At 49.5% G+C, this 15,476-nt stretch overlaps 1 protein-coding gene across 3 annotated transcripts in view; it reads right to left on the bottom strand.

Annotated features, from left to right (window-relative positions):
- Positions 1-15,476, bottom strand: part of Ttc28 (tetratricopeptide repeat domain 28) — a 422,057-nt gene that overhangs the window by 106,287 nt on the left and 300,294 nt on the right. For all 3 annotated transcript variants that reach the window (XM_029533518.1, XM_029533517.1, XM_029533519.1), the window contains one exon: positions 3,248-3,755. In XM_029533518.1, coding sequence (XP_029389378.1) covers positions 3,248-3,755 — 508 coding nt within the window. The remainder of the gene's footprint in view (positions 1-3,247; positions 3,756-15,476) is intronic.

Below are 15,476 nucleotides of genomic sequence, written 5' to 3'. Positions count from 1 at the left end.
AGGACTCTCGCCTGCATGGGAACCATCCAGCGACCCCTCTCCCCCTGCCCTCTCCTCCCTTAGGCCCCAAGCTGCCAAGCTGCCCCCAGGCCCTCACTTTGTTCTCAGCTCTTCTGAGGTGTCAAGCGACTGCTCACTGTCCATCCCCCTCCCTGTGGACTGGGGTCCATGGCTTCACTGGGGGCCGTGTGGAGAGCGTGGAGAGCGTGGCAGTCCTCTGACTCCGCCCACCTAGAGCACTGGAACTGGCAGGACTTGGGTTGTCTCCCAACCTCTTTACTTCCCCAGGCCCACTGCCCCACACTTGGGAGGCAGAGGCAGGCTAGCTAGAGGAACCAGATCAGATCAGTGAGTTCTGGGTTCAGCAAGAGAGCCTGCCTCTACCTGTGACACTGCAATGAGAACACCCAATGCCAACCTCTGGATTCTATGCACATCAAATACACACAAGAAAGCACCAGGTTTCCTGCCATCTCATATGGGCCATCAGGGATTCAGAGACCAATCCAGGCATCCGTCAGTTCCCCCCCCCCATCCCCGTGTTAGTCATTTATGAGTAGGACTAGAAACCCGCCGAGCCCCCGGGATCTGCTCTCTGCACACCCGTCCTCCTGGCTCTGGGGTGACAGGCTTGCGGTGACAGGCTTGCGGTGACTGACAGGCTTGCGGTGACAGGCTTGCGGTGACAGGCTTGCGGTGACTGACAGGCTTGTGGTGACAGGCTTGCGGTGACAGGCTTGTGGTGACAGGCTTGCACGACTACACCCATGCTGTTCACCAAGCACTCACCCACCGAGCCACATCCCCAGCACAGCGCTTTGATTATTGAATTTCTTTTTCTATACAGTGCTAGGAATTGAACTGTGGACCTTGTGCATACTTGACAAATGACTGACCACTAAGCTCTACCCCTAATAGTTTAAAATTAAACAAATGGACCAAAGAACAATCACAAATGATCTTAGATGTTTTCCAGTTCAATGAAAGTGGAAACATAATATAGAAATCATGTGGTGGACAGAGCTCTGCTCACAGGCCATGTGAGACCTTCCCATGACTGCCCTGACAAGAGGGGGCGTAGCCACAGGTCTAAGTGCTGAGCTTGAGTAGCTAAAGCAAGGAGGACTCGGGTGAGGGGGAGAAGAATACTATACAAGATGCAGCAGAAACGAATGGAATAGCAGACATGCAGAGCCAAGGGACCAACAACAGCAGAGTGCGCCTTGTAACCACTGATAAATTCCCAACCAGAATGATCTAGAAGACCGTCTGTGCACGAGGAATGGGTGTAGCCTGCACTCCATATGAGTGATAGTGAGGACACAGCCCCGCATGGCCTTCCAGTGTTACAAGAATAATAAAGAAGTTACCAAGGACTTTAGATCCCGGATTGAATGACTCAGATAATCTGGGAAACACAACGTACCAAAGCTAACACAACGTGAAAAGGAAAGTCTGCTCAGTCAAGACACACAGCCTCCTCTGCTAAGGATGGGGGCCTCTTGCCCGCTGCACACCTCTCCTCACTCCCTCTTGTCATAACTTCCAGGCTTCTGCTCTCAAGCACAGCCATGACCAGTCTGCACGCCATTCCACCCCCATCCTCTGGCCAGGCGCTGATGCTAACCCCCTCAGACCCACCAACCTGCGGCAACCCATCCTTTCTTTTGCATCCTCTTCACCACAAAGGTTGCTCCATTTTGGGCCAAATCTCAACTCTGGGAATGGTCTGCCTGGGTGTAACTTTGTGATAGGCTTCCCAGGGTGTCCTACCCTCAGGCTTGCCCTCCTAGGAATGTCGTGGCAGCACATCAGTATGTGGCCTTTTAGGGACTATAAACAGGTAAGAGTGCATGATGTAATCTATAAACGAGTGGAGTGTAAGATAAGAAAAGAGGCAGAGCCACAGGGCAAGCAGATGAGCCCTGATGCTCTGTGTGCACGGCTCAGCCACAGGGCAAGTAGACGAGTGCTGATGCTCTGTCTGCACATTGTTTTCCAGCTATATTATTAGCTCTTCAAACACACAAAGCTTATGGGAGTGCCAATATCCTTTAAAAAAATTACATAGGACTAATCACACAGGAAGGTGTTAGTAGATACTGATCACTGATGATAGAATGAACACAGACAGCCAGGAACTTGTTAGTTCGGTTCTTGTCAGACTTTCCCAGACACAATGAACCTGGGGCCCGCAGGTCTCATGCAGCCAATGATAGCTAGGAATACAGCCCCAACAAAAACACAGGCGTGTGTGTGTGTGTGTGTGTGTGTGTGTGTGTGTGTGTGTGTGTGTGAGTGACTCAAGGGAACAGTTCTCAGGTGTGGACTCAGTAGATGACAACACTGTGTCCTCCTGCAAGCCTAGATTCTTGTTCTGGTCTCAAGGCCCTCTTCAGAGCCACCTGAGAAGCTGCAGGGCTCTACGGCATACAGTCACAGCATGGGTTTTACAAGGACTGCTGTTAGCAGCAGCTGAGGTGCAGGGAAGCGCAGGGGCATGCTAACATGGTGCTGGTGGAGATGGGGATGCTCCTGTGGGGTCTGAAGCTCACACAGGTACCAGTGTGGCCACCTTCTTACCCCTCCTCCCATCTAATAAATCCCACCTACATTTCCAAACACAAGTATATCTCACGTCACAGGCCTCACAAAAGTGCCCAGTTTCCAGTTATGCACGGGCCTCTCGCCAGCCCTCACATTAAAATGTCCTGACAGCATCTGAATTCCAAACCAACTGTTGGCACATCTTCATTTCAGGTCTTTCACAAAATGATTTTGTATTCATACAAGGACTATCAACATTGTTTCTGAATACACATAATTATGAGGGGAAAGACACACTGTGGACTAATTCACCAACTAAAGTCGTCCCTGTTGTATTTTCTGCAGGTCCTTAAATCTCTCACAGCTTCCTGTCACCCCCATGCTCCTCTCTTTGTTACAGAGGTGCTCTGCTCTCTAGATGGGCTGTGTGCCTGTGTGTGTGTGTGTTAGTGTATGTGTGCATGTATGTGTGAGTGTATGTGTGTGTCTGTGTGTGTGTCTCCCTTCACTGCAGGGCTTTCTCAGGGCACAGAAGAGACAATGTGCTCTGCAGTAGGCAGACTCGGGGGGTGTGGCTGAAGGAAAGATACACAATGAATTCTTTAGAGCAAAAACACATAAGCGCCCCAAAATGACAGTGACTACTCTAGCCATCTGCAGCCTAGGCTGCTGGCCCAGAGTCACACCGGCATGCCCTTACCCAGATTGGAGGATGCGCGGCCCTCCGCTGCCCGGTCCTTGAGGTCCTCCGCAATGCCCAGCTGCTGCTCGTGGTACTGTTTTGCCCTCTCCAGGTCCTGCATGCACCTGGCTGCATGGCCCAAGCCAGCGTAGGCTCGCATCTCGATGGGCTTCTCCATCAGCTCCTGTGCCAGCTCCAGCACACAGTTGTGGTAGGACATGGCCTTGTCAAAGTTCCTCCGGTAGTGGTAGGCGCTGCCCAGGTTGCTGTAGGCACGGGCCTCCTCGCGCTTGCTCCCCAGATCCTTGGCGATCCGCAGGTGCTGTTCGTGGCACTGCACGGCGTTCTCGAAGTCGCCCATGGCGATGTACACGGCTCCCATGTTCCCGAGTTCTCGGGCTTCGGAAAGGTCATCTTTGGACTGCTTGGCCAGGAGGACGCACTGCTTGTGACTGGCCAGCGCGTTGGGGTAGTCTCCGATGGCGGTGTACACGTGACCCAGGCTGCTCAGCGCTGACGATGCTGCCTGGAGAGGAAAGGCAAGGCGGGGGAGGTAAGAACACGCCAGAAAATGGCTTTGGCTTGCTTCTGCAGCTAAAAACCTCAGTGTGTCTGGAACCCTCAATCGAGCTCTGAGTGGTCTTCCTCTCAGGAGGCGGCAGAGCTGCACAGAACTGATAGAAAGCGCATCCCACACACAGCGAGCTGCTAATGAAAGGCAATGGCTTCCTAAGCAGGGGCTGCTGAAGTCGACCCCACAGAAACAGGCGGTGCTTCCTGTAGCTTTCCACTGAAATCCCTAAGAGTCACTGTTATTACAGCCCTGTTAGGACGCCCCAGCCCCTGTGACTGAGGAGGGAGGACCCCTGTGGCCCTGTGCCCAGAGCACCTGGGCTTAGACCTGGATCAGAATCAGAGGAGGAATCAACATCTCGGGACAGCAGGCCCCGCAAGGCTGGCCCATGCTCATGCGGGACTCCAGCTTTCCTTTACCTTCCGGAGTCTCTGACCAACGGCCTCTTGGGACAGGAAAGGACTACCTGCCAGGGCCCCACACACTGCCCACCAGCCATCTATGTCAAATCTTTAAGGTCTTAGTGGGACCGGAGGTGTAGCTCTGCAGTGGAGCACTCGCCTAGCAGGTGCAAGGCCCTGAGTTCAATCCCTACCACAGGGGGGGAAAAAAACAGACTGAAGTCAGAGGTCTTAGCTGAAAATGACTCTGCCAGTACAGTACACCACACAGGCACAGAGTAGATGGAAAACCAGAGCATCAAAGGAGCGGCTATGGGCTTCCCACCTCCTACCGGGTACATGAAGTCAGACTCGAGCATTGGTCTCTAAGACGTTTGTGTGGAGATATAAAAGGAAAATAATGCTAGACCTTCTCCTCCCTTTATTCTCAAGCTTAGAAGCATGCATGCTTCCCTCCTCTGCTTCATTGCGTGCCTGCCTGCAGCCAATTGACATATGGCCCCCTCTCTTCATGTTGCTTCCACCTCTGTAACATGAAGGAGTGACCCTGGTCACAGGGGCCTCTGGCTAAGGGGCAACCGTGCTGCAGTGCTGCCCCTGTAGAGGAGGGGGCCTTCCTTTATCAGATATGCTCTGTCTTTTATTAATATTTCAGAGACACGAGTGATGTGTTTCCCTGTTTTCCTTGCTTTCTGAGGTAGCAGTCAGTTCCTGCTAATGGAGCTGGGACCATTTTCTTACAGTACTTTTGAGTGGTGTGTTTGCAAAGTGAACTATTTTACGTTGCCTTTCTCAACACACGTGTTCCAGCAAAGGAGTGAGAGCGACACAATTCCAGGTGTGTTTTGTTATATACCAGCTGGACCCTGGCCAAAGCAGCAGTGAGGTCACAAGGCAACGTGCCACTGAGACAGTGTTGGCCTCTGGGGGGGACAGAGCAGGTGCCACGCCAGCTACTGTACCATGGCTTTCTGCTGCTTCAACCGCACCAACACTCACCCGTGCAATCTTTTCTTCATTTGCTGTAGGTCCTGGCCTCAGCCTTTTTTGTCTCCCTTTTCTGTCCCTTCCTCTACGCGGGTTTCCTTTCTACCTAAACCTCACGCTTGAGGCCACTCCTCAGACTCTCACCTGCTATGGCTTGCTATCCTTGTGGTAGGATGCACAGGCCCCTCTCTGGGAAGCTGGGCAGCACAGGACCAGACACACTGAGCTCAGCTATTCTAGTACCCTACCTCTGGGACTCGTAGCCACTGAATAGCTCTGAGCCTCGGTTTCCAGACAGACATCTCTACCTTCCACAGCAACAAGCCGGGAGCTGAGTGTTTTCAAATGTAGCCCCAAGCCCCTGTCAAATGTGTAATCCATAAATAATTCACTAGCTAGCTTCGCAGAATAGATCTGGTTGGAGGCAATGAGCCCTTGAACACTGCACAGACAGATTTATAAGGCTCGGGCAGGCACAGCACCCCAGGTGCCACTGTGCTTGGAAACTTCTGGTTTATGGCAACTCCAAATGAGGGCCCAGAGATCTGCGCTTCTGCTTCTTCATCTCTCTAAATGCCAGGAAGACGCAGGAGCTGCCTCACTCAAGCTCTCTGGAGCTGCCAGAGGAGAGGAACAGGCAGGCCCCTCCCTCCAGGGTGTGGGGAAGGAGAAAGGAATATCAGCCCTTTCCTGCCGGGTCTCCCCGCAGTGTGCAGAGCTGCCGGGCGGGACTATTCACAGTGACGCCCTACCAGCACACATCTAGGTAGCACTATGTGATGTTCAGAGCATGCTTTGTGGCTCAGCACTGGACAAAACAAAACAAACAAAACAAACAAACAAAAAACCGAACAAGGTTAAGCACCAGAGTCATTTAACTTCATCTCGTCTTCCGGATTTATAAAATCATTAGTGTGCTAATGACAACACTGTACACACTTGGAAGGGCTGGGCTGGGATCCAACAGGCTGATGCCTGATCGTACCAGAGTAAACGATGCAGTGCTCTGTGAACTCACAGTCAAGGTGTGTGGGCACTGATGACCCCAAGCCACTTGGGGCTGGGCTGTTACCAGGCAGCCACTGGGAGCAGCCACCGCCACCACAAATGTCAGTAATCTATATTCCTATCTATATTCCTATCAGTTTCGCAGGAAATAAAATCTAGTGTTTTACAGTCCCCGGGCAAATAACATGTGATGGTATTTATCAGCCAAGTGTGTTTGAAATTAATCACTTGTCTTTGTTTCTACTCCTGAAGAATAAGGGTAAATCTGAGAGAGTTTCAGGTTGTTAAGGGGGGTACGAGGGCCCCTTGCCGCGTGGGGACACCAGGCCCACCGCACAGGCACTGTGTCTGTTCTGAGACCTGTGCTGCCTTTGTATGTTGATCTCTCTGCCGTTTCTGTGCCAGAAAAGCAGCAGCTGCTTCCCACGGAGGGCACATCTGGGAACATCTGTATCTGAATACTAAAATGCATACAGAAAGCATCACTAGCAAGCTATCTGGCAGAGGAAGACAATGGCTTTCTCTTTCTACAGGATAGAAATGAGTTGTGTTTTTGCCACAGCACAGCCCCGAGCTACAGGCTCTGGCACTGGCACCGGCCACCCCATCACCCTGACAAGCTTCATGAGGCCTGAGCTGGAGCTGGAAATTTATTCACACATCAACCCATTTTCAAGGGTTTTGAGTTTGAGAAATAAAATAAGGTTTTAAGCTATCCAAACTAGAACCACACTGGTGACATGAACATTAAACACTGTCCTGACAACGTACACGTTTCCTTCCATCCTTACTGTGTGCGTTTTTCATAGCGGTTATATTTTGCACGGTTACCTAAGGAATATTTGGTGTGCTTGCCAACTGATTAATTGCATGTACTTGGGGAAATGGGGATTGTATTTGCAGTTAGTCGCAGAAATATTGATTCTCCCTTTTACTACCTAAGCCCACGTGGATGAGGTATCCCCGTAGCTCGGTGCTCATAAACCCCGGGTCCTCAGTTAGGTAGGGAAGGAAAGCAGACACACAGACAGGCTCTGGAATTGGATATACGGCAGACTGTGAGGCTACAATGTATACCACAGAACATTGATGAGCTCCAGCCCCCCCCCCCATGAGACATATACATTAATACTTTGTAAGGCTTGGAAAGCCTAGGTTAGGGCTTGGCTGGTGCTTAAACTTGTAGGTTTTAGTTTCTTTTTAACTCCAACATACCTAGCATTAATAATTTCAAAGATGTGGTAAGAGGGCCAGGTGACATATCACAAATCACAAAACCCTGTCACCACAGCTACCAAGACAGTAGAGGCAGCTGAGCCCTGACAGGCAGCACGGTTTCCCTCACAAGCAGCAGGCAGCACCGTGCCCAGATTACCACTCTGCAAGTGTCTGCCTGAACAGCTGCCCTTGTTTTAGGGACGGCTATGTCACTTGTCCTGTGGCTGTGACTGAAGAACGCCTGACATGCGGAGCTGAAGGGAGGAAGGATTAGTTTTGCCTTAAGGTTCGAGGCGATGTGAGTTTGAGGAAAACTCTGTGGTGAGGGCACACTGCATCTGGAGTCAAGAAGCAGAGAGCAAGCAGGAAGTGGAGTCAGGCCCGCCCCAGTGAACCGCTTCCTCCAGTCAGGCTCCATTTCCTTGGGCTTTACAACCTCCCGAATCACAGCCCCATGGTTCCAGCCCTCGGGTGGCCGGCACACGAGAATTGATGGCTTGAGTTCACAAGGCCTTACCTCCAAACCAAAATAACACAGCCAAAGACTTTCAAACAGTTAATGGTGAAACTGTGGCGTTTATGAGACCACATGAGGCTGAGTTTGTCTGTAAAGCCACAACAAGACACAGATGAAACCAGAGATGTACACATCGGTGACAGAGGCCAGCCTGAGATGGCTCCTTTCTGCCTGCGTCATTCAGGACCAGGCAAGCTTCAGAGTGGAGAAGTTCCCTGGGACAGTGAGTGGTGGCATATCAGGTGGAGCATGGGGATTTTAGGACACTGAAACCGTTCTGCGTGATACAATAGTGGATACATGACATTTACGTTTACAACACAGAGTGAGCCCTACTGTAAATGTCAACTTCAGCTAACAATACATCAACGCTGGCTCATCATTTATGAGATCTATACCTTACAGAAGATGTCAATGAAGGGGAAGTAGGAGGTGACAGTGTGCAAACTCTATTTCCTCAGTTTTCTGCTCTAAAATAAGGCAGTTAATAGATAGATAGACAGACAAACAGACAGACAGACAGAACTTTTCCCCTTGGGGATGGGTGGGTAGTTCCAGGAAACAGAAACAGCTCAAACAGAGGCAGGTTGGGGGAGTCTGTACCTAGGGTGGACAATACAAGGCTTTTCCACACACAGCCTCATCTGATGATCATCATGTCAAACCTGACACATGACAAGACAAATCTGTGTGCACAGAGGTGTGACATCCTAAAAGTACTAACAATACCGCCGGGCAGGGACACACACAGCAGTTCCACGGAGAGCCCGGCACACGTGGCAGAAGGGAGAGCCACAGGCTAAGGAGAGCAATGCTAACTAACATGGTACCCGGGTTAGTACTGACAGAGGGTGGTCCGTGGGGCGTCTCTCCACTGCCTGTGTGAAGCTGACTGGGGGTGGCTGTGTACCTGCCTCGGCTAACGCATGAGATTGTCTCCTGGGAAACGGAGGGCATTTGTAAGAGCAGGACACATCGCCACATCCTTTCTTCTGTTGCTATAAATGGTTCCATCTGAACTGATCCGCAAGTAGGAAGCATGGCAGCGTGCACGGGACCCCTGGCTCATCTGTAATGGACACAGAGTGGGCACAAGAAAGGAAGCTCTGCTTTAAGCCACCGAGATAACGGGATTGCATATTACTCCATGGCCTGCCGATCCTGACCAATACTCGGGGTATAAACGAGTAACGTTACTCTCCAGGAGACATCCTTGGGAAAGTCAGCTATGGAAACTCTCTAACGGCCCAGTTATGTGCCGGCGACATAAGCTTCTGCAATGGAACTTTAGTCCTTTTTATAGGAAAACCACATTTGAGAAGAACCGGGCACCTAAGTCAGCCTTAGCTAATCTTCATAACCTTGTATGAATCTAGGGGCAAAGGTCAACCGGGCTTCTCCGAGTCTCGGTCTACTTCAGGAGAATCAATAGAAGCCAGGGCTTCTCCAAGTCATGGGTCTACTTTGAGAGAATCAATAGAAGCCAAGGCATGACAAGCCTGCAGACTGAATCCCATTCCTCTGGGCTGTGTCTTAAATGACATGCACATCTTATTTATGAATGCATTAAGCACCCGAGGTGGTAACGTGATTCTCATGGAGGGTAGATGATGGTCGAGGACTCCTGGGGTGTCACTCAGTGCTTGGAGACACTTGGACAAAATCAACATCACCTCCTCCATCAGTGCCCATGAACCCACCCAATGACTGACTACTCCATGGCAAAACCTGTTCAGAATTCAGCACCTCTGCCAGGTGGCTGGCGTGGCCTTATCTTAAAGAAAGCATCAAGCTGGCAGTACCACACTTCCCTCTTTTGTGCCACTGGTCAAGCTGATGGTCAGACCGCAAACCTCCCTTTTAATAGCCAGACAGAATATAGAAACGCGTGTCCACCGCCCTGGCATCGGCCAGCGAGCTGACCCGAGCCTCACGTCGAGCCGGTGGCTCCCTCTCACACCCTGCTCTGGCTTCCACGCATGCTTCCTGGAGGAAAGGAGACAGAGCAAGCAGCCTCGGAGAGAGGAAGCTAGGCTGGGCCACATAGACAGAGGTGTGTGAGACCAGCAGCCATTTTCATGCTGCCCACGGCCCATGGCTGGTGTCAGGTTTATTCACAATTGGTCAAATCAGACGGTCCCAAACTCCAAACCTCGGCTTGGAGGAATATTATCCAATTATTGTATAAACAGTATGCAGCTCTGACTGCCTTGGTAGCACAATAGTTGGTTTGAGTCTATACTCTGAGCTTACAGGGTCATTAGTAATAGTTACAGCCTCTCCATGGTAACCCGGCAGCCAGAGGACTTTCATAAAAATTATTTTTATCCAAATTATATTAGGGTTGAAAGAATAATATAATGTCACAAAGATCTATTACCTAGGCATAAGAGCTTCTATCACAGGTGATGAATTATTTATAATGGCCGGCATTCTACGGCAATGTTTTCAAACGAAGGATTTGTAAATGTCCTTTGCAGATGCAAATGAACAGATTAATAAGGAAACAAGCTTTCTGATGTGAGAAGCCTGGATGACAGATTAGCTATTAAGAGCAATTTATAGGTCATAAGATACGAAAGCTGGCAAGAAACACTGCCACCGTCGGCTCTAGGAACAGTAAAATTGCATCTGGTTTCCCAGGGGTTTCCCGTTAGACATTTTAATTACACCAGAAAACTGCCAGGATTTATAATGATTTCATCTTTAGAAAACTTGATGCCTTGTGTAAACTTGATGTAACACATCATTTGGGCCGCGGCTGAGAGCCGACAACTTCTGAAACAGCAGAGAGGACCTGACTCCTGGTGTCACCTCCGCATTCTGCTCCCTCTCTCTTGCTGTAGCTGCCTCTGCGGCCAGGCTACGCTAGGAGGAACCGACCGACATGTGGTGGCCGTCAAAGCCTACACCTGGAGCTGCAGCGGCTGCTAGGGACCAGCGTGAGACAGGGTAGACACCAGATAGCCCGGTCTCGGAGGAGCTTCCCATGACAAAGTTTGCTGGAGCGTGATGTTTTCAGTTCTATGCCATGGCTGACAGACACCCTGCTCTTCAGTGACTATAAAATGCTGTTTGGTAAGGGTTGGGATGTAACGGATCACCCTCGGAAGGCAGTATTTACACTGTCATAAAAACCTGGCTTTGGCGTGGTGAGATAGATGGAGGAATGTGGAGGAAGACAGATGGAAAACACACGTGTACATGAGTGTCCTGGTAAGGGACAGCTTGTGTGCAGATGCTAGGATATGACAGGAGACCTATAAATTGGGTGGAAAAGGACCCTCAAGGACCCAGAGAGGTGTTTTGGAATTAAACAACTGAGAACTTCTGCTTCCATCTGTGAAGGACCGTTACCACGCCTTCCCACTAGAAGGGCCGGGTTGTAACAGTTGCAGAGCCCCCTATTAAACAAACAGTTTCTGGATGCTCAGGAGCAAAGTTGGACAACCTCATCTCTCTGAGTGCTCACTTACTGTAGCAGACTCCCCCTCTTTCCCTAGGGGGAATGATGACTCCTGACCACACTAGACGAAAGGAACGAAAGGAACGTGAGATCTGAATGACTAAAGATCTAGCTGTTGCAATGTACTCGCTCTGTAGATCAGGCTGGCCTTGAACTTGGAGATCTGCCGCCTCCTGAGTGCTGAGATTAGAGATGTGCACCACCACTGCCCGGCAAATTTAAATGTTTTTTTTTTGTTTGTTTTTTTTAAATAATGTTAACAAGTGAAGTTTGAGATGTTAATATTTAAAACACATTGTTTCATTCTCTACAATACTCAGTGCTATTTAGTGACAAAGTTAAACCTTAATGACTTTAATTGAACTTTTTATACAATTGCTAATTCTGTCAGCTGAGGCATCTAGGGTGGGCACAGAACAGTGGTTTCCTGGGTCCTAGGACACCCCCCCCCCGAAAAGCTCCCTCTGTCCCATGAATGGGTGTCATTTCTCAATTTTTAATGTAAGGAAACAGACAATGATAACCTCACATTTAAAGGACCTGGGATTGTGCCAGGCTCAGAGGGTGTGTTCAGTCTCTTGAACTGTTGTGATACATAATAAACACCAACAAAACAGAGGAAATTAACTAATTTTAATGTCATGTGCTTATCTTAGTTTAATCTGCTTTGCACATCTAAAGAGTAAATGTACCAAATCAGCGCTGACCTGCCCGCCCTCTTTCTTATGCCAACTGAAACATCTGAAAACCGTCACTTCCTCGGTGTGACAATTGTCATTATCTCCCTGGCACATGAGTTACTTGGCATACAAACACATAAATACTCTTTTTTTTTTTTTTTTGGAAATCTTCAAAGAAATAAGATACTGTACACAGGTCTGAAAGTTGAGCTTAGACATGTCAGTAAAGATTAATTAAGATTTTAAATTAGACCCTAAACTTGTTTTATTATAACTTATCATAAAGTATGTAGAATGATATTAAACAGGTTTATTGTTAGAAACATTTTCTTTTTTTTTTTCCTTTTGTNTGTTTGTTTTGTTTTTTTGAGACAGGGTTCCTCTGTGTAACCCTGGCTGTTCCAGAACTCACTTTGTAGACCAGGCTGGCTTCAAACTCAGAGATTCACTTGCCTCTGCTGCCCTAGCGCAAGAATTAAAGGCATAAGCCACCACTGCCTGATTAGATAATTTTTCTAATCACAAGTTTAATAAAAATTATTCATCGTGTTACTTTAAAACTTTTTAGTTGTGTTACTTTAAAACTTTTTTTTTGGTGGTATGCTTGTTTTGTGAGTGCTACCTTTCAGAGGAAATATGCCTCTCTGAGGAGGGGCCTCTCTCTGCAGCCCTGGCTGGTCTAAAAATGACTAGCATTTTTAACTTAACGCAGTAAGAAATGAGACGTGCCAAGGAACCCCCCACAAGACACAGTGGAACACAACATTTGTGCTGGGGTGGTCTTGGCCATCTCTGTCACTCAGAGTCTTGCAAGACGACTGACACACAGCAGTCGCTCAGCAAACATCCAGGACACACTGGGATCTGCATCCCCCAGGGTGAGAATGCCATGGCCCGTGGGTAGACACAGCCACCCTGCTTGCCCTTGCTGGCCCTCTGCCTGCTGCCCTCACCCAGTCTGTGGGACTCCTGCTAGATCTTTGAGATCCTCGCCCTTTGGCCTTTGTTTCATGCACGTGAGCATGGGATGATCAGACAGACAGAGCTCGCCGTTACCACTGTGGCACTGCTGGTGTTAATGTAGTGACGGACACTACTCCTTTTCTTAATAACTACACCAGTGCCCAAGCAGCAGAGCCCAGGACTGTGAGAGCACTGGTCTCTGGGTCTGGTGTGTACTGCTCACCAAGGGCTCTGCGACTATGCTTCACAAGTCAGAGTTGCCACCAAGGATGGGAACTTTTCAATGTGCAGCTGCACATTTTCAATGTGGGGAAAGTGGGTGCAGCTAAACAAAGACAGTGAGCTTCCTTAGCAACTGAGGCCCGTCTCGACTCAGACAGTAAAACCGGAAAAGTGCACACCAGTCCACAGGGTATCCCGCAAGGTAGAAATGTTTACCCCTAGAGATGGCTCAGTGGTTAAGAGCACTGACTGCTCTTCCAAAGGACCGGGGTTCAATTCCCAACACCCTCATGGTGGCTCATGATTGTCTGTAATTCCAGTTCCATGGGGATCTGACAGCCTCACACAGGTAGAAACGTTTACACCCATTTTTTTTCCAAATTAAAAAAAGCATTAATTAACAGGCCCAAAGTGAAATAAAAATAAAATAAAATAAAAGGACGAGGAGGAGGAGGAAGAGGAGGAAGAGGAAGAGGAGGAGGAGGAGGAGGAGGAGGAGGAGGAGGCGGCGGCGGCGGCAGGCAGCAGACGAAATAGCAGCAAAAGGCAGGGGTGTGAGTGAAGCCACAGCCCGTCCTCAGTGAAGCACCTGCAGCCACTTAGCAGGCAGGAGCTCCTGCTTTTCAGCAAAAGAATGGCTCACCAAACCGTATCACAAAGTGGGCACAGACTTGGCATTTTATTAAGATGGAGAAAAACACACCACTTGCAGGAGTCCTCCTGAATGTCTTCTGGGTAACTTAAAATTCTTAATCCCTCTGCCTGGTTATAAAAGTTAAGTTTGGAAGTGTTCAGGTCAGCCAGCCAGCCCACGGGCACCACATTATTAGTGTAGTGTTATCTATGTTTGTGGGATGTGTCCTGGCCCCTGGTGTGTCTGACAGCCCTCAGAAAGCTGCCCCAGTCTCTGCAATTACAGCGGCAGTTGTAAGTAACTCAATGGAGGGACGTCCAACCAGCACACCAGGCTGTGAATCCAAGGGTGCTTAAATGCACCTTGACAAGTGTGTGCTCTTGGGGCCCCCACACAAAGGAGGAACTGGGTCAACTCCCACAACGGCAGGGCCATTTCCACTCAGTGCGCCACAGTATTAGACAGGCACAGTGGGAAATCCGTTTTACGGAAGCCTTGGGGGCCTCTTTAGGGAGCAGGGTTATCTTCTCTGGGCCAGTGGTGGGCGAGGGGGAGGCAATGGCTGGGCCACTGACAGAGGAGGACCTGGCAAGGTGAGGTGGGGAGGAAGGGAACTGAAGGCTCCCTGTGGTGGGTGCGGCCCTGCACCACTGCAGCTCCCAAGAGAGGAGCACACCCCTGGGATGAGTCTACAAGCTGTCGTCTGGATCACACCCAGGGTGGACTTTACCTGTTATAATTCAGAAGAGGGGGAGGGAGGGGGAATGAGGGGAAAATAGGAAGAGGGGGCGGAAACGAATGGGGGAGGAAGGGGAGAGCAGGAAGAGGGGAAGGAAGAGAGGGATGAAGGGGGAAAGAGGGAAAGGGGGAGGGAGGGAGGAGATCGGGGGAGCAGGAGTAGTAACCCTGTAAGGACACCTCAACTGGCAGCAGTGGTGTGGTCAGAGCCTACGAGGAGGACGTGGTCGGATTGTATGAGGGTGCCGTGGTCAGATTGTAGGGGGGGCAGGAAGTCGGAAAGCGGGCATGGGAGAGTCAAACTAATCCAGGTCTCAGCAGGAAAGGGACAGGGGTGGCATGAAACCCTGGTCTGTCAGGAGGGGCGAGAGCCACAACGCCACGCACAAGGACACGGAGTCTTGACTGTACTTAAAGAGTTCTCTGAAAGGACATTCTTTAGACTTATTTATTTCATGTGCATCAGTGTTTTGACTGCATGTATGCATATGTGTGTACTGTGTGTGTGCTTGGTGTGCACACAGATCAAGAGAAGACATCAAATACCCTGGAATTATTTGCCGTGTGGGTGCTGGGAACTGAACCTAGGTCTTTTGCAAGAATCATGTGTGCTTTTAAGTGCTGAGCCATCTATCTAGCCTTTAAATAGTTCTTTAATTAAAAAGAACACTTTAATTATTATTAAACCTAGTTTTCAGGCTTAGGTGTGATGAACTGACAACTCAAAGGGAAAGATATACGTTGCCAACCTTTAAAAAAAAGATTTATTTTAAAATTCTCTCTCTCTCTGTCTCTCTCTGTCTCTCTCTGTCTCTCTCTGTCTCTCTCTCTCTGTCTCT

The sequence above is a fragment of the Mus pahari genome, chromosome 23, assembly GCF_900095145.1.
Source record: "Mus pahari chromosome 23, PAHARI_EIJ_v1.1, whole genome shotgun sequence".
Classification (NCBI taxonomy): Eukaryota; Metazoa; Chordata; class Mammalia; order Rodentia; family Muridae; genus Mus; species Mus pahari.
Note: the sequence above shows the minus strand (reverse complement) of the source record. Positions and strands in the feature narration are given on the sequence as shown.